Here is a 19,234-nt window from a genome sequence, read left to right as displayed (position 1 = left end):
TGGCAGAAGATAAAGGACTTGAAAAGGCAGCTTGGATGTGTCTGTGAAAAGGTTCAATGGGGCAGTCAATCTGCTAATCAAAGGGGAGTTCCCCTCCCTGCAGCAGACAATTGATGTGTTTACAGAAACTGCTACTTTGTGTACACAAAGGATTTACTGTGGTTTCAGTCTGACCACAAGGACAATGACTCTGTTTACTCAAGTAATCAAGGAAATAGTTCAAACCACAGCAGCTTTATTCAAAGGACACATTTAAACTGCAACTTTATTCAAAGCCATCACAGACAATGGACACATGGACACATTTAAACTGCAACTTTATTCAAAGCCATCACAGACAATGAGGACACATTTAAACTGGAAACAGTTTAAACGAATGGGTGATTCATCCAAACCCATTACAAGGCAATGGGGCAGTTTGGATCCCTTTTGTTTAGCCCAGATACATCCGGATCTGGGCAGGAAGATTTCGGCCCCAAATGGGGTATAAAAGATAGCTTCTCAGAAGCCATCTCTCTCTCTCTCTCTGTGGCCTCGCCTCCGTGCTCTCTATAAAGTGGGAGCCTGCCTAAAGGAGTGGAACACCAGCAGTTTACTTTTAAAATACTGGGGTGTTTTTACTTCGGGGCAGTGAAGATCAAAGATCGCAGGGCACGGAGCAGGCGGTCTTCATTGGTGAGCATATATTTTTCTGGCCTTTTACAAGGCAACTTAGAATAGGTATAGGGGTGGGAATTAAGTGGGAATTTTGTTAGAACTGTGATTTAAGTCGATTTTCCCTCGTCGTGTCCGTTTCTCCTCCCCTATTTTAAGTAAGACAGTGTTGCACTAGCAGAGAAGTGCTATAGTGAACACTGAGTTCTGTATTGAAACTGTATTTAAAAAGGGTGTTGCACTAGCAGAGAAGTGCTATAATGAACACTGAGTTCTATATTGAAACTGTATTTAAAAAGGGGTGTTGCACTAGCAGAGAAGTGCTATAGTGAACACTGAGTTCTATATTGAAACTGTATTAAAAGGGATGTTGCACCAAGCAGAGAAGTGCTGTGGTGAACACTGTGTAGCTGTTTTTTTAAAGTGTACTGTATGTAAAGGAGTGTTGCACTGAGCAAGGAGCACTCTAGTGGACACTGAGTGTACTGCGTTAAGCAAAAGTGCTGTACCAGGCATAAGTGCTGTATCGATTACATTTTAAGTTGTTTCTTTCTTTTTTTTTTCAACAAATACTGGTCTGTTTTGCACCCAAAGCACGAGTCACATTTTCTGTCCACATCGCCACCGAATAAGTCCGGCGGTCAGAACCAGGAATAGGGGAGTGCTTTGAAACCGCACGGGGGTCCCTGGAGCAGCTCAGAGGCTTCTGACTGGCCAGAGACAATAAACCCAACCCTGTTAGTGTTAATTCCTACACACCCCTGTTTCCCCATCTCCAATGGCCAGGGACGCTGAAACGCCACTGATCTCCAGCGCCTCCTCCTCCTCTGCGCTTGTCAGCTGCAAGATGTTTGGAGGGCCCTGCCGGCTTTCTCCCTCTCCCTGGTGTTCTGTGCTCTCTTTGCAAGGGGGGAAAGAAGAGACGTATGAGTGAGTGTAATTGCATGTGTTCATCCGATGGATGGCGTGCATTTGGTGAAGGAGATGCATAACATTGCATAAGGATGAGGGTGAGTGGGAGTGGTGGATGGATAGATGGGGATGTGAGGAAGTGCATAGAAAGAGAAGGATGGGTGCACTTGCTAGGCAAGTGGGTGTGAGGAATGATGTGCTGGAGTAGGCTTGACAATGCAGAGCTATGGGGATGGGGTGATGTACACAGCAGGATGTAGGTGAATGTGCCCACATTCCTCTGAATTTTCTGCTCTATTTCCTTCTATATTATAAATATGCTGTCATACATGCTTTCCTCTTACAACAGTAGTGTGTTAAAATCAAGGCTCTGAACATAGCTTCTTACTCTGACTTATTTACCCAAACCTCAACGCTTTACCACCATCAGTGTTCCCTTCCTACAACAATATTCAAACTTTTAGAACCCAAACACAGTAACATTTAATCACTCATTTCTCCCAAATTATTTTTACTCTTTTCAAAGTTGCTGCTAACCATACTAGAGGCCTTTTGTCTCAATAAAAAGAAAATAACATTGTAAAATGTTGTTCTTCACGGTTGAATGCGGGCAAAACTCCAAAATCATGCACGGTTCAACAGAGACAAGTGGGCAGTTTTATAGACTAGGCAAACTCCATATCACAGTTCTCAAGAAAAGTTATGTGTCTGAGTAAATGAAGCAATTTATAAAAAGATTATCATGTTTATAGTTAATATTCCTTGCCCAGTAAATGGTGAATCTGTCGCACTGACTATCGTGAAATTCAGATAGCTCAATAGGTGACAGCCGTTGGTAACACTCTCGCCTCTGAGTCGAAAGATTATGGGTTCAAGTCTCAGGAACTTAAACACCAAATCTAGGCTGACACTTCAGTGCAGTACTGAGGGAGTGCTGCACTGTCGGAGGCGCAGTCTTTCAGATGAGACGTTAAACCGAGGTCTGTCCTCTCTGGTGAATATAAAAGATCCCATGGCACTATTTTGAAGAAGTGCAGGGGAAGGGGGTAATAGGTGGTAATTAGTCTTGTTTGATCTAAAGCCATGAGACATTATGGGATCATGGGTCAATATTGATGACAAGCGGGACCATGACTGTACCCTCACCAGCAGTGGGTCTATCCTGCCGATGGGAGAGGACATCCTCAGGGATTGTGACACTGATAGATTTGATTCTGTGAGTATAACTACAGCTGTTACTTCACTAATGTGTGGGACAGTCCTTTCAACCTGAGTACCAGCCCCAGATGTTGGTGAGAAAGATTTTGCTGGGTTAACTGAGCTGGGATTGTTTTAGTCTTGTCCTGATTAAATACCTGCCTTGTTGCTGATAGTCCATCCGATTTTTTCTCTTATTCTGTTTTGTAGTAGATGTTTTTCATTGGAGTTAACTTGCTAGGCCACTTCAGAGACATTAGTCAACCATACATTATGTGGCTGGAATCACATTTAGGCTAGACAGAGTAGGGGTGAGACGTTTCCTTCCTTAATTCAATCCAGCATGTTACACAGTCAATTATCTATAGTTGGCTTCCTATCCCCAGACTTACTGAAATCAATTTCACAACTTACCATGATGGAATTTGAGCTCATGGCCTCAGGATTCCTAGTCCAGTACCATAACCATTAGGCTACTGTACCGTAATCATCAGGACCTTTCAGACTACCACCTTAGGTCATCATCAACAGTAACTACAGTAGTATGGCCAGTAATAGAAACATAGAAACATAGAAGATAGGAGCAGGAGTAGGCCATTCGGCCCCTCGAGCCTGCTCCGCCATTCAATGCGATCATGGCTGATCATCCAAGTTCAGTACCCGGTCCCTGCTTTCTCCCCATACCCCTTGATCCCTTTAGCCTTAAGAAATATACCCAACTCCTTCTTGAATATATTTAATGAATTGGTCTCTACTGCCTTCTGTGGTAGAGAATTCCACAGGTTCACCACTCTCTGGGTGATGAAATTCCTCCTCATTTCTGTCCTAAAAGGCCTACCCCTTATCCTTAGACTGTGACCCCTGGTTCTGGATTCCCTGACCATCGGGAACATCCTCCCTGCATCTAGTCTGTCCAGTCCTGCCAGAATTTTATAAGTTTCAATGATATCCCCTCTCATTCTTCTAAACTCCAGCGAGTACAAGCCCGTGTAAGAGAACTCAAGGAGGAGCACGGACAGGAAATGATCTGTTACAGAGTGAACAATCTCCTATAGGTCTGAACGCAGGAGTAACTCTTAGAATGATGAATATTTCAACAGACACAGGTAGGAAGTTCTAACCACTAACAAATCAGATCTCACTGTTCTCAAGAAAAGAAATCTACTGAAAGGACTTAGGGAAAGGTTATCAAGTTTGTAGTTAATATTCCTTGCCCAGTAAATGGTGAATTTCTTGCACTGATTGTTGTGGTGAAAATAAATTCACATCTAAACCGTGTAACAGTAAAAAGATGCGGTTTATTATCAGAACTCTGGGAGAAGAGTCTCAGACCCCGCAGTCTGTGCGAGCACCTTCTCGTTCTCTCTTGGTTGGTACAGCTTTTTATTCTATTTTCATCCAATCACATTGTATTACAATAATCACCTGATCACATTGTATTACAATAATCACCTGATCACATATGGATTCTTTTCAGTATTAGTAAAGGTTAGTTACATCTTACTATGCCTTTGGTTACAGGTCAAATTCCCATGACCCCTATATTCTGCTGTGTCTACAATTTTTAGCTAAAGCAGCATATTCCTTATCGCTTACGCAAAATGCACATATTCTGTCTGGTCCCACAACTGCGTCTTATCTTGGTTTTTCGAAGCTTCTCACATTGTTCTTTGTTTAGTTTTGCCTTTTTACGTAAGACAATTTTTATTGTGATATTTCTTATCTCAACCTGGTTTCTTTTAGTCACTTTCACATGACCCCACTCCTTTGTTCTGATTTTAATTTTGCTGGCATCATTTAAGTAGTGGTCACCTTGGCTGTCCGAATTCTGAGAGGGTTCAATTTAACCCCTTCAATACAATAGCTAATTAATCCTCCCCTGCAATGATTCTGGCGGTTAGGCCCTCGTGACCATTCTTGGTCTGCAATACTGGGCTGCAGGTCATAGGTTACAGTATCAACAACTCATTTGTAACTGAGCCCATTCTTTCTGTTCTGTTTCTTATCTCTGCCACCTGGATTATGACGTCTGGTTCTACAGGCTGCCAGACCATATTTGCTAGGCTGAGGCTTCTTTAATAATCTATGCAAGCCATTTTGTTTCTTTATGTTACTACTTTAAGTTTAGCTGACTTTTTATTAAATCTTTCTCACACTTCAGCATTAGCTGTGTGTAGCTTGGTGGCTATGCCTTATCTTCTTGTAAGGCTCCATTGTATAAAATCCTTGAGCTGGGCAGACATTTTATCGTCACCTGGCTTCTCCTCAGCTCTTGGTGATTTTGCACATGACCCCTCTCTCTTTAATTTGTTTGCCCTGCATTTTAAACACTGAGAGGGTTTGCTTTTAACTCTTTCACTGACCATCATGAGAACCAGTTGGCTCAATAGTTGTCTCACCATATTTTTCACACACTTGAGCGCAAGAAGGAAGTTCTAATCTCTGACACACAACCTGCACTAGATCATACTCGTCTACTCCATTCAATGTAGGAGGCAGTGCGTGGTTGAAAGCCCTGTACTTGGGGAATTGAAATGACAGCAATTATTATTCCTGCATTATTACCACTCAGCATTCTCTCTCTCTTTCTCTCTTTAAATATAGGAAAGTCAACAAAGAACTGTTTTCACAATAGATTTAGGAGATGAGAGAATTCCCCAAACACCTATTCCTGGTCCAGAGAGTGAGATAAAGCCCAATGTAACATCAGAAGCACCCACATCACGCTCAGGTTACAATGTAGATAATGGGTCTCTACCCCGTGTAAGAGAACTCGAGGAGGAGCACGGACAGGAAATGGACACCCATCAACGTCTCATCACACCTGAAGCAACCCAAGAGGTGCAGGCTTCATTTTACATTAAAGCTGAATAGAGGTCATTTGTGGCCAGGGCATTCTGCTTTGCTTTAGTGTTTCTGCGTAATGAAGTATTTAAAATCTAGTTTCATTGCACGTGTTGCAGTTTTTACTGGTTGTAGAGAATAAGTTCTTTGTATATGTATATATATAGCAGCTTTGTTTTTGTATCCTGTGCATTCTGTACAATTTCAGAGTTATTCCCTTCTTAAATGAAGGTTGATTTATCTTGTCATATCAATCCACTACCTTATGCTATCATCAACTAGAACAGCACTGGTACAACCAATGATGATCAGGGGTAGATTGATTATCTCCAACATAAATCAGCAGCATTTAGGTCAGAAGACAGGAGAATTACATAACATTTCAACATAACTAGATGGACAGTCTATCTACTGGCCAACCTCCTCTCACTGTGCTCTCAAAAAATAAATCCAACAAAAGTATTTAGAACAAGGTTACTATAGAGAGCTGGGTGGTTCAGTGAGTTGAACACTGGCATTTCACATCTGGAACCTGGGTTCATATCCAGCCCAAAGTGAATTGATGAAAGTCTCCTCAGTGTGCTGACTGTAAGGGTCCTATGTGTTTTGGTAGACTCTAGCCAGTGCGTAGTGGGTATGAGGCTACAGCATATAAACTGTGCCTTATTGGCGACTTCATTCAGAGAGGGCACAGCAGGGCTGGTGTGGGGAATGTGGGTAGTCTGAAATTCAGGCTGAGGCACATTGTTGGGGCAGAACAGAGGCAACTCTACTTTGCCATGGTCTGGGCTCTAACTGATCTGGGAGTTCAGTACTTGATGGTAACAATGGCTTTCAATCCAAACCTCCCTCACATTGGTGAACATTTAAAAAAAATCTTTTATTGAAGAAGGGTTAATATGTTTACCATTAATATTCCTTGCCCAGTAAGTGGTAAATCACAAAGACGAGACGTTCTAATCCCTGAAAAAAAACGTGCATTAGATCGCACTTATCTGCTCTATTCAGTGTAGGAGGTTGTGCAGGGGTTGAAATTCCTGTATCTAGAGTAATAAAAATGACAGCAATTATTATTCCTGCATTATTACCACTCAAAATTCTTTCTCTCTTTAAATATAGGAAAGGCGACCAAGAACTGTTTTCACAATAGATTTAGGAGATGAGAGAATTCCCCAAACACCTATTCCTGATCCAGAGAGCGATGTAAAGTCCGATGTAACATCAGAAGCATCCACATCACGCTCAGGTTACAAGGTAGATACAGAATTGCCCAAGAGTAAGACTTCACCCCGTGTAAGAGAACTCGAGGAGGAGCATGGACAAGAAATGGACCCCAATCAACGTCTCTACAAACCTGAAGCAACCCAAGAGGTGCAGACTTCATTTTACATTATAGCTGAATAGAGGTCATTTGTGGCCAGGGCATTCTGCTTTGCTTTAGTGATTCTGAGTAATTAAGTAGTTGACATCTGGGACACTTTGTCAAGATGTCACCAACACTCAAGCAATATTTATTGCGGAAATTCTCTGAGGTTTCATCTGTTGCACATGTTGCAGTTTTTACTGGCCGTAGAGAATGAGAGGGCTAAAGAGGTGGCCAAGATGGGGACTGAAGCTGAAATGTCTGTTTAGCCCGCATTTAGCGCAGGATGCCATCTTGGTAAAGGAGTTGAAGCCAGCGCTAGGAACAGCTGCCCGAAGGCTTGTTAAACAGCTGACTGCCACTTTAAATGCCTGCTAGTGCTCATTAAAAAGGCTGCAAGGCATTTTGGTGCCTAGCGCTTCAACTAACACCCTCTCCTAAGAATGACCAGCTGTTTGGGAGTAAACACGGCATTGATGTTGATTTCAAGCACTACTTAAAGGGATACCACTTAAAGGGATCCTCATCATTTCATGATCAGTGCTGCTGGAGCTGGAAAGAGGTTCTCTGAAACACATTGGGAGACTTTCTGGGACGCTTTGTCAAGACATCACCAATACTCGAGCAACATTTATTCTGGAAATTCTCTGGGGACTTCACCTAAAAAGAGTAAGTGCTGTGCTACTCCACCTTATTTGACTCCTTATAGGAGTCATCAGGAGAAAGGGAGTGCTTGTTCATGGGCATCTTGCTAAAGGCCTTGGTCTGGATGAGGAATGCAAGGAGGACATGAGGCCTCCAGAGCAGCACCAGCTGCTGCAGGAGAGAGGGACAGGAGAGTGAGGTGGCGTCCTTTCCGCCACTGTGGTTACAGGACCTCACTCCTCCTCTGGACCTCCTCCACCAGGACCTCCAGGGCCGCAGCCAAGAACCTGTGCGCCCTCACCCTCGGTCCCTGAGCCATCCTGCAATGTGCCGCGGTGTGCCAACCAGAGCACTCCACACCTTCAGTAGAAGTGGGTGTGAGGAGCCCATATACACTGCTCCACGAAAATTGAGTCTAATCAGCTCTTGAGTGCTAAACCTGCAGGTTTCTGGTTTAGTACCTCCAGGCAAATTCAAATTATGGTAATCAGCAAATAGGACCAAAAGTGTGTGCTAAATCCAGACTTTCAAACAGGCTAGTCTTATTACCGATGCACCGATTTAGCACCTGTTTTCACCCTTTGGCCAAAATAACCCCCTAGGTTCTTTGTACATGTGTAGCAGAATGGAGCTTTTTTTGAAGCCTGTGCATTCTGTATGATTTCAGAGTTATTTCCATCCTCAGTGTTGGTGGTGGTGGTGGTGGTGGTGAGTCACCTTCTTGAACCGCTGCAGTCCGTGTGGTGAAGGTATTCCCACAGTGCTGTTAGGTGGAGTGTTCCAGGATTTTGTCCCAACGACGATGAAGGATCAGCGATATACTTCTAAGTCAGGATGGTGTGTGACTTGGAGGGGAACTTGGAGGTGATGGTGTTCCCATGCGCCTGCTGCCCTTGTCCTTCTAGATGGAAGAGGTCGTGGGTTTGCGAGGTGCTGCCAAAGGAGCCTTGACAAGTTGCTGCAGTGCATCTTGTAGATGGTCCACACTGTAGCCACGGTACGTCGGTTATGGTGGTGGATGGGGTGCCAATTTAGGCTAGACAGGGTAGGGGTGAGATGTTTCCTTCCTTAGTTCACAATCCAGCATGTTACACAGTTATTTATCTAGAATTGGCCACCAATCACCTATTGAAATCAATTTCACAACTTATCATGATAGGATTTGAACTCATGGCCTCAGGATTCCTAGTCCAGTACCGATAACCACGAGGCTACTGTACTGTAATCATCAGGACCTTTCAGATTACCATCTGTAGTAGTATGGCCAGTAATGATCTGGTACAGACTTCATACCTGAAACATCCCAGGAGGTGCAGACTTCTTTTTGTGTTATTGCAGAATAGAGGCCATTTGTGGCCTGGGCAATTTTCTCTGCTTTAATGTTTCTGAGTAATGACATGTTTGACATCAGGTTTCATCCGTTGCAGGTTTCACTGGTCCTAGAGAATCTGCATCTTGTGGAAATTTCAAAACAAATATTACTGCAGCTAAACTACCTCTATCTTTTTTAAAACACAGAACTATTCTGCGGAAACTGATTACGGACTGCATTTAGAAAGTCTTCTCAATACATCCATTACGAGTGACACAGTATCTAAGAGAAGAAGAAGTAGTTTGGTTTATTTAATAGACACAGAAATGCGTGAGACTTGGACCAAACCGTTAGAAATGCAACTCGAGGAGACTCCTGTGGAAATGGACAGTGGGCCATATGAATTCGGACAGGTGCAAATGTATTTTCTTTTCTACCTTCTTTTGTTGATTTCCCCATCTCCCCTGAAGGCGCCAACTCTTGCTGGGTACTGGCACACTTTGATGCCTCATCCTCAGTGGTGACTATTCATGAGTGAGCTTTCACAGTGCCAGCAGGCCATGACAGGGACAGTACAGCTGAGCCTGATCCTTTCCTTGCCCAACATCTACAGGCGTGCACTCAGGAGGAATCACTGGATGGTGACCAGGAGTGACAGCCATGACTGATATTCTTTTCCCCTCTCTGCAACCCATGCCATCTGTAGGGCCCAACCACCATTCCAATTGAGATTGGCTAGGTCAGAAAATGGCAGGGATTAAACATAGGACCTTCTTGGTTTTAGAGCTCAGCTGCTCACTGCATTAATATTCTACAGAGTTCTGTACATATGTAGCAAAATGGAAAATATTTGGCTCATGACTGTTCTCCATGTTTTAAATATTGTTTAGGGGTCACCGCTTCAGGTCGTTTCAATCAACTACCCTTGATTACCATACTAAGGACATGAGAAAGTTTAAGGTGAGAAAAGGCCATTGAAGCTGACCCCTCTCATACCTTAGCTGTAACACGGAAGAATAAAGCTACACTTTGAATGTCCTTAATATTGCCTCTGACATCCTGCCGGCAGATTGGTCCAAACATGTAGCACTTTGAATAATGAAGTTCTTCCTAATACCAGTTTTAGATTTAGCCTTAAATATGTCTACATTAAGAATTTAGCGGATTCAATATGTTCTTTTAAAATGGTAATGGAGAAAATAATGGGACTTCAGATAGACAACTCTTCATACCTAATGGTTTCTACCCTAAGGTATTTAAAGAAACAGGTGGGGAAATTGAAGATGTGTTTGTCATAATTTTCCAAAGCTCCTTAGATTCTGGAATTGTGCCCTTGACTTGGAAAATTGCAAATGTCATTCAATTATTTAAGAAAGGTGGGAGGGAGATACCAGAAATCTACAGACTGGTCAGTTTAACGTCAGTTTTGGGAAGTTACTGGAATCTATCATCAGGGCCAAAGTGACTGAGTACCTGGACAAGTATGAGCTGATCAAAGAGAGTCATCATGGATTTGTAAAGGGTAGTCATGTCTGACTAATCTAGTTGAATTTTTGAGGAGCTAACTAGCATGGTTGATCAGGGAGGGTTATTGGATGTTATCTAAATGGACTTTCAGATGGTAGTTGATAAAGTTTTGCACAAGAGATTATTAGCAAAAATGCACAAGGAATTGGAGGTAACCTTGTGACATGGATTGTTAATTAGTTGGGAGATAGGACTCAGAGAATAGTGATAAAGGGCTCGTTCTCTGATTGAGAGAATGTGACAGCAGGATGTGACAAGTGGTGTTCCCCAGGGATCTGTACTGGAGTCTCAGCTTTTCACCTTGTATATCAATGACTTAGATGAAGGAATAGAGAGTTGTATATTCAAGTTTGAAGATGACACTAAGTTAGCAGGCCCAGTATTTTTTGTGTAGATTGGAAGAAGGAATCGTCAGATTCATTGAGTGGAGAAAAATTGGGAAGTTGGGTATGAAGATTTGTCTATCTGAAGTCCCATTATTTTCTCCATTACCATTTTAAAAGAACATATTGAATCCACTAAATTCTTAATGTAGACATATTTTAGGCTAAATCTAAAACTGGTATTCGGAAGAGCTTCATTATTCAAAGTGTTACATGTTTGGACCAATCTGCTGGCAGGATATCAGAGGCAATATTAAGGACATTCAAAGTGTAGCTTTATTCTTCCGTGTTACAGCTAGGGCATGAGAGGGGTCAGCTTCAATTGGCCAAATCCATTTCTCCTTAACATTTCTCGTGTCCTTCAATGTGGGGAAGTGTGGGATCATCTACTTTGGACCCAAGAAAGATGAATCTGAATATTTTCTCAATATAGAAACATAGAAGATAGGAGCAGGAGTAGGCCATTCGGCCCTTCGAGCCTGCTCTGCCATTCAATGAGATCATGGCTGATCATTCAAATTCAGTAACCTGTCCCTGCCTTCTCCCCATATCCCTTGATCCCTTTAGCCTCAAGAAATATATCCAACTCTATCTTGAATATATTTAATGAACTGGCCTCCACCGCACTCTGTGGCAGAGAGTTCCACAGGTTCACCAATCTCTGGGTGAAGAAATTCCTCCTCATTTCAGCCCTAAATGTCCTACCCCTTATCCTTAGACTATGACCCCTGGTTCTGGACTCCCCGACCATCGGGAACATCCTTCCAGCATCTAGTCTGTCCAGGCCTGACAGAATTTTATAGGTTTCGATGAGATCCCCTCTCAATCTTCTAAACTCCAGTGAGTATAAGCCCAATCGACACAATCTCTCCTCATACGTCATTCCTGCCATCCCAGGTATCAGCCTGGTGAATCTTCGCTGCACTCCTTCCATGGCAAGAACGTCCTTCCTCAGATAAGGCGACCAAAACTGCACACAATACTCAAGGTGCGGTCTCACCAAGGCCCTGTACAACTGTAGCAAGACATCCTTGTTCCTGTACTCGAACCCTCTTGCTACGAAGGCCAACATACCATTTGCCTTCTTAACCATCTGCTGCACCTGCATGCTTACCTTCAGCGACTGGTGCACAAGAACACCCAGGTCTCTTTGCACTTCCCCTTCTCCCAATCTATTGCCATTCAAATAATAATGTGCCTTCCTGTTTTTGCCACCAAAGTGGATAACCTCACATTTATCCACATTATAGTGCATTTGCCATGTTTCTGCCCAATCACCTAACCTGTCCAAATCGTACTGGAGTTTCATGACATCCTCCTCGCAGCATACCCTCCCACCCAGCTTTGTGTCGTCTGCAAATTTGGAGATATTACATCCAATTCCCTCGTCCAGATCATTAATATATATTGTGAAAAGCTGGGGTCCTAGGACCGATCCTTGCGGTACCCCACTAGTCACTGCCTGCCACTCGGAAAATGACCCGTTTATTCCAACTCTTTGCTTTCTGTCCGCCAACCAGTTCTCTATCCAAGTCAATACCTTGCCTTAATTTTGCACGCTAATCTCTTATGCGGGACCTTATTGAAAGCCTTCTGAAAGTCCAAATACACCACATCCACTGGTTCTCCCTTATCTATTTTACCAGTTACATCCTCAAAAAATTCCAGTAGATTAGTCAAGCATGATTTACCTTTTGTAAATCCATGTTGACTTTGTCCGATCCTGTCACTGCTTTCCAAGTGCTCTGCTATTACATCTTTTATAATGGACTCTAGCATTTTCCCCACTACCAATGTCAGGCTTACCGGTCTATAATTCCCCGCTTTTTCTCTGCCACCTTTTTTGAATAGTGGGGTAACATTAGCTACCCTCCAATCCATGGGTACTGTTCCAGAGTCTATCGAGTTCTGGAAGATGACCAGCAATGCATCTACTATTTCTAGGGCCACTTCCTTAAGTACCCTGGGATGTAGATTATCAGGCCCTGGGGATTTATCGGCCTTCAGTCCCATCAATTTTCCTAACACCATTTCCCTACAAATACTGATTTCTTTCAGTTCCACCCTTTCATCAGACCCTATGTTCCCCGGTATTTCTGGGAGGTTATTTGTGTCCTCCTTTGTGAAGACAGAACCAAAATATGTATTTAGTTGGTCTGCCATTTCTTTGCTCCCCATTATAAATTCCCCCGATTCTGACTGCAAGGGACCTACGCTTGACTTCACCAATCTTTTTCTCTTCACATATCTATAAAAGCTTTTACAGTCAGTTTTTATGTTCCCTGCAAGCTTACTCTCATATTCTATTTTCCCTTTCTTAATTAATCCCTTTGTCCTCCTTTGTTGAATCCTGAACTGCTCCCAATCCTCAGGATTATTGCTTTTTCTGGCCAATTTGTATGTCCTCTCCTTGGATCTTATGCTATCCCTAATTTCCCTTGTTACCCACGGTTGAGTCACCATTTTTTGTTTTATTTTTATGCCAAACTGGGATGAACAACTTCTGTAGTTCATCCATTCGGTCTTTGAATGTTTGCCATTGCCTATCCACCGTCAACCCTTTGAGTGCCATTCCCCAATCAATCCTACCCCACTCGCTCCTCAGACCACCGTAGTTTCCTTTATTTAAATTGAGGACCCTTGTTCCTGAGTCAACTACTTCATTCTCCATCTTGATGAAGAATTCGATCATATTATGATTGCTCCGACCCAAGGGGCCTTGTACAACAAGATTGCTAATTAATCCTTTCTCGTTACATAATACCCAGTCTATGATGGCATGATCTCTGGTTGGTTCCTCGACATATTGGTCCAGGAAACCATCCCATAAACACTCCAGGAATTCCTCCTCCACAGTATTGTTACCAATTTGGTTAGCCCAATCTATATGTAGATTAAAGTCACCCATGATGACTGCTGTGCCCTTGTTGCATGCTTCTTTAATTTCCCTTTTAATGCCATCCCCAACCTCCGCCTTACTGTTTGGGGGTCTATATACCACTCCCACTAACGTTTTTTTCCCCTTAGTATTTCTCAATTCTACCCATACAGATTCCACATCATCAGAGCTAATATCCTTCATTACAATTGTGTTAATCCCTTCTTTAACCAGTAATGCTACCCCACCTCCCTTTCCTTTTTGCCTATCTTTCCTGAATATCGAATACCCCTGGATGTTGAGTTCCCAGTCTTGGCCATCCTTGAGCCACGTTTCCGTAATCCCAACCAAATCATATTCGTTTACCTCTATTTGCGCAGCCAATTCATCCACCTTATTACGAATGCTCCTCGCATTAAAACACAAAGCCTTCAGGCTTGTTTTTTTAACGCTCTTAGACCTATTAGAATTATTATTTACTGTGGCCATGTTTGATTTAAACTGTTGATTTCTCTGACTGCCACTTTTGTTTTTTTCCTTCCTATCTTTTGCTTTTATCCTTGTTTCCCTTTCCTCTGTCTCCCTGCTCAGGTTCCCAACCCCCTTCCATTTTAGTTTAAACCCTCCCCCACAGCACTAGCAAACAAACCCCCTAGAACATCGGTTCCAGCCCTGCCCAGGTGCAGACCATCCGGTTTGAACTGGCCCCACCTCCCCTAGAACTGGTTCCAATGTCCCAGGAACTTGAATCCCTCCCCCTGGCACCATTCCTCTAGCCACGTATTCATCTGAAGTTTCCTTCTATTTCTACTCTGACTAGCACGTGGCACTGGTAGCAATCCTGAGATTACTACCTTTGAGGTCCTGTTTTTTAATTTACTTCCTAACTCCCTATATTCCGCTTTTAGGACCTCCTCCCGCTTTTTACCTATATCGTTGGTGCCTATATGCACCACGACAACTGGCTGTTCACCTTCCCCTTCCAAGATGTTCTGCAGCCGCTCGGAGACATCCTTGACTCTTGCACCAGGGAGGCAACACACCATCCTGGAGTCTCGTTTGCGGCCGCAGAAACGCCTATCTATTCCCCTTACAATTGAATCCCCTATTACTATAGCTCTACCACTCTTTTTCCTCCCATTCTGTGCAGCAGAGCCACCCCTGGTGCCAGGAAGTTGGCTGCTGCTGCCTTCCTCTGATAAGCCACCCCCCCCCCAACAGTACTCAAAGTGGTGTATCTGTTGGAAAGGGGGATGGCCACAGGGGACCCCTGCACTACCTGCCTGCGCCTAGTACTCTGCCTGTTGGTCACCCGTTCCCTTTCTTCCTGTCCAACCTCTAGCTGCAGTGTGTCCAACTCTGTAAACGTGCTATTCACGATGTCCTGAGCATCGTGAACGCTCCAGTATGTATCCAATCACAGCTCCAGCGCCGCAATGCGGTCTGTCAGTAGCTGCAGCTGGGTGCATTTCCTGCACATGTAGTTGTCAGGGACACAGGAAGTGTCCCTGAGTTCCCACATATCGCAGGAGGAGCAGATCACGGGGCCCGGCTGTCCTGCCATGACTTACCCTTTACTTAATTGAATTCAAATTAAATCAATCAATCCCACTAATTACACTACAGTTAACTGGTTTACCAACAGTCCCTGCTACACCAGAGAGACCTTAGAAACTGTAAACCAGAGTTAAAGTTTAAAAAAAAGAGAGAAAAGAGAGAAATACTCACCAACCATTCACTTACCTGCTTCCTGGTGACGTCACACTTTGATTACTTTTTACCTCTCTCCCCTGCTGCTGAATTGGTCAGGCCTCGTTCGCTGCCGGTTTTAAGCTCTGCCGCCGATGCTCTGTTCCCACGCAGGTCCGCGCTGGTCGGACTACTCCTCGCTCCTCGCTGCTGGTTTTAAGCTCTGCCGCCGATGCTCTGTTCCCACGCAGGTCCGCGCTGGTCGGGCTGCTCCTCGCTCCTCGCTGCCGGTTTTAAGCTCTGCCGCCGATGCTCTGTTCCCACGCAGGTCCGCGCTGGTCAATAGTGAAGATCAGGAACTGTGGGGGACAATAGGGATTTGAGTGTCAGGCACAAATCACTAAAGGCTAGTGTAGAGGTAGAAAAAGTAATCAAAAAGGCTAATGGAATGTTAGCTTTTATTTCAAAGGGGTTGGAATACAAAGGAGAGGAGGTTATGCTTCAGTTGTATAGAGCCTTAGTCAGACTCCACCTGGAGTACTGTGTTCAATTTTGGCTGCGGCCGCGGCACCACACTGCCCTGGTGGCCTAATGTAGGCCATCGGTGGCCCTACAGTGTGCACAATGGCCCTCCCGTTTAACAGAATGGGAGGTGCGTTGAAACGCGGCAGCATCCGTGGAGTCTCCATGGAGCGCTGCCGATCGCTGACATCGCCTCGGTTACCGCCCCAACAGGAAGTGGCGCGCCCGAGATTGCGCTCCACTTCCTGTGCGGGGTGGTAAGCCAAATTTAAAGGCCGGGCCAGTACTTCCACGCCTGCCGCTAAATGTCCAGCCTTAACTTAGTCACCGCCCCCAAATGGGGCGTAACTGAATTTTGCGCCCAGAGAAGCCATTTCCACTGGTGGGGGAGTCCAGTATAAGGGGGCATAACCTTAAAATTTGAGTTAGGCCATTCAGGGGTCATGTCAGGAAGCACTTCTTCACACAAAGGGTAGTGGAAATCTGTAATTCTCTCCCCAAAAGGCTGTGGCTGCTGAGTCAATTAAAATTTTCAAGCCTGAGATAAATAGATTTTTATTAGGCGAGGGTATCAAGGGACTTGGATCAAAGCTGGGTAAATGGAGCTCAGGTACCGATCAGCCATGACCTAATTGTTTGACGGAACAGGCTTGAGGGGCTGAATTGCCTCTTCCTGCTCCAACGTTTCTATTTTCCAGTTGTGTAACAATTGTAAATCCTTGGTGATTTTCCGTCTCCACTTTTGCCCTACTTTAGTGAGATCAACGACTTTGACAAGTTTACATGTGGCCCTGATGCCCTGGTCATCAATGTAGATGAGAAACAACAGGTGTACAAGTCCCTCTGGGACTTTATTGAACTATTCCCATCCCAGCTCAGTCTGGCATTACACTTCTTTTCCAGCTTCTTATCCAGTGCCATGGATTCAAACCTTGGATTCCTATGGATTCCAATTCCATTAAAAATCTTTCATTTGGAATTTTATCAAGAGCTCTTTGAAAGCCTTAATAAACTCTACTATAGGGAATTGCACCATCTAGTTTGTGGGTCAGTTGAGCTATCGGCAATTGTGTAAATAGGCGATATCGGAACGGCTGCCCATTATATAGCTCACCCGATTTTCCTTTCCAAGAACCCTCATTACCTTTCTGCTCTCTACTGAATGCAGTTGGTAGGATCATCTTTAGTGATTTTTTAAATAACTTTAATATTTTAACTATTAATTCTTAAATTTCACTGTCACTTCTGTCTTTGAGTTCGAATTTCCTGTCTAACTGTTCTTCAATTTTTCTCACATTGAGGGCATTTACCATTAATATTCTTTGCCCAGTGAATGATAAATCACTAATAATGAGAACCAAATGATTCAATAGTTGTGTTACCATCTTTTTTCACACACTGGTGCTTTAGACAGGTAGTTCTTGAAAAATGTATACTGGACTTTATAAATAGAGGCATAGAGTACAAAAGCAAGGAAGTTATCCTAAACCTTTATATATCATGGGTTAGGCCTCAGCTTGATTATTATGTCCAATTCTGGGCTGTACACTTTAGAAAGGATGTCAAGGCCTTAGAGAGGGTGAAGAGGAGATTTACTAGAATTATACCAGGGATGAGGGACTTCACATATGTGGAGAGACTGGAGAAGCTGGAATTGTTCTCCCCATAGCAGTGAAGGCTAAGGGGAGGTATTTAATTGAGGTGTTCAATATTATGAAGGATATTGATAAAATAGGGAGATACTGTTTCCACTGGCAGGAAGGTCAGTAACCAGAGGACTCAGATTTAAATTAATTGGCAAACGAACCAGAGGGGAGATGAAGAGAAATTTCTTTACGCAGCAAGTTGTTATTATCTGGAATGTGCTGCCTGAAAGGGTGGTGGAAACAGATTCAATCGTGACTTTCAAAAGGGAATTGGATAAATACTTGAAATAGAAAAAATTACAGGGTTATAGGAAAGGAATAGGGTACTGGGACTAATTGGATAGCTCTTTCAAAGAGCCGACACAGGCATGACGGGCTGAATGGCCTCCTTCTGCCCTGTAGAATTCTATGATTCTTATCCCTGACACACAATGTACACTAGAGCTCACTTGTCTGCTCCAATCAGTGTAGAAGGCTGTGCAGGGTTGAATCTGCTTCTTGGGAATGGAAATTTCAGAAAAATATTACTGTAACTAAATTGCCTCTATGTTTTTAAATACAGAAACATTCTGGAAAAACTGAAGGAACACTGGAAAGAGAAGGACTTCCCCAAACAATTATTACAAGCTGGGATAGTGACTTATCATTTAACGCACCAAAAACAAATCCAATCTATCTTGTAGACACAAAACTACCTGAGACGTGGGACACGCCACAAAGTATACAATCCTCCCTGATGCTAGAGGAAATGAGCAGTGATGAACAACTGATAGAATTCAGAAAGGTGCAAAGTTATTTTCTTTCCTTCTTCCTTCTTTTGACAATTTCCCCATCTCCCGTGAAGGCGCCAACTCTTGCTGGGTACTGGCACACTTTGATGCCTCATCCTCAGTGGTGACTATTCATAAGTGAGCTTTCACAGTGCCAGCAGGCCATTTGATGATGGCGACAGTACAGCTGAGCCCGATCTTTCCTTGCCCAACATCTACAGGTGTGCACTCAGGAGGAATCACTGGATGGTGACCAGGAGTGACAGCCATGACTGATATTCTTTTCCCCTCTCTGCAACCCATGCCATCTGTAGGGCCCAACCACCACTCCAATTGAGATTGGCTAGGTCAGAAAATTGCAGGGATCAAACATAGGACCTTCTTGGTTTTGGAGCTCAGCTATTCACTGAATTAATACTCTAAAAAGTTCTGTATATATGTAACACAATGGAATTTATTTGGGCCTTGGCTGTGTTCCATGTTTTCAATATTGTTAAGGGGTCACTGCTTCAGGACATTTCAATCAACTACCCTTGATTATCATACTAAGGACATAAGAAAAGTTAAGGTGAGAAAAGGCCATTGAAGCTGACCCCTCTCATACCCTAGCTGTAACACGGAAGAATAAAGCTACACTTTGAATGTCCTTAATATTGCCTCTGATATCCTGCTGGCAGATTAGTCCAAACATGTAACACTTTGAATAATGAAGTTCTTCCTAAACTGCAAATGTCACTCCATTATTTAAGAAAGGAGGGAGAGTGAAACCAGGAAACTACAGACCAGTCAGTTTAATGTTAGTTGTGGGAAGTTACTGGAGTTTATCATCAGGCTCAGCACTTGGACTAGTCTGAGCTGATCAAAGAGAGTCAGCATCGGTTTGTAAAGGGTA

At 43.5% G+C, this 19,234-nt stretch overlaps 1 protein-coding gene across 1 annotated transcript; it reads left to right on the top strand.

Annotated features, from left to right (window-relative positions):
• Positions 1-564: 564 nt before the first annotated feature.
• LOC147120010 (uncharacterized) lies at positions 565-18,994 on the top strand. Its single transcript, XM_085983797.1, has 5 exons — positions 565-675; positions 5,368-5,604; positions 6,727-6,978; positions 9,134-9,340; positions 18,135-18,994. The coding sequence occupies exons 2-5, from the start codon at positions 5,560-5,562 to the stop codon at positions 18,468-18,470; spliced, it is 840 nt and encodes a 279-aa protein (XP_085839923.1). The 5' UTR covers positions 565-675; positions 5,368-5,559; the 3' UTR covers positions 18,471-18,994.
• Positions 18,995-19,234: the final 240 nt, after the last annotated feature.

The sequence above is a fragment of the Somniosus microcephalus genome, chromosome 4 (assembly GCF_052327205.1).
Source record: "Somniosus microcephalus isolate GS21.2 chromosome 4, FLI_Smic_1.0, whole genome shotgun sequence".
In the NCBI taxonomy this organism is placed as follows: Eukaryota; Metazoa; Chordata; class Chondrichthyes; order Squaliformes; family Somniosidae; genus Somniosus; species Somniosus microcephalus.
This window is presented reverse-complemented; position numbering and strand designations above follow the sequence as displayed.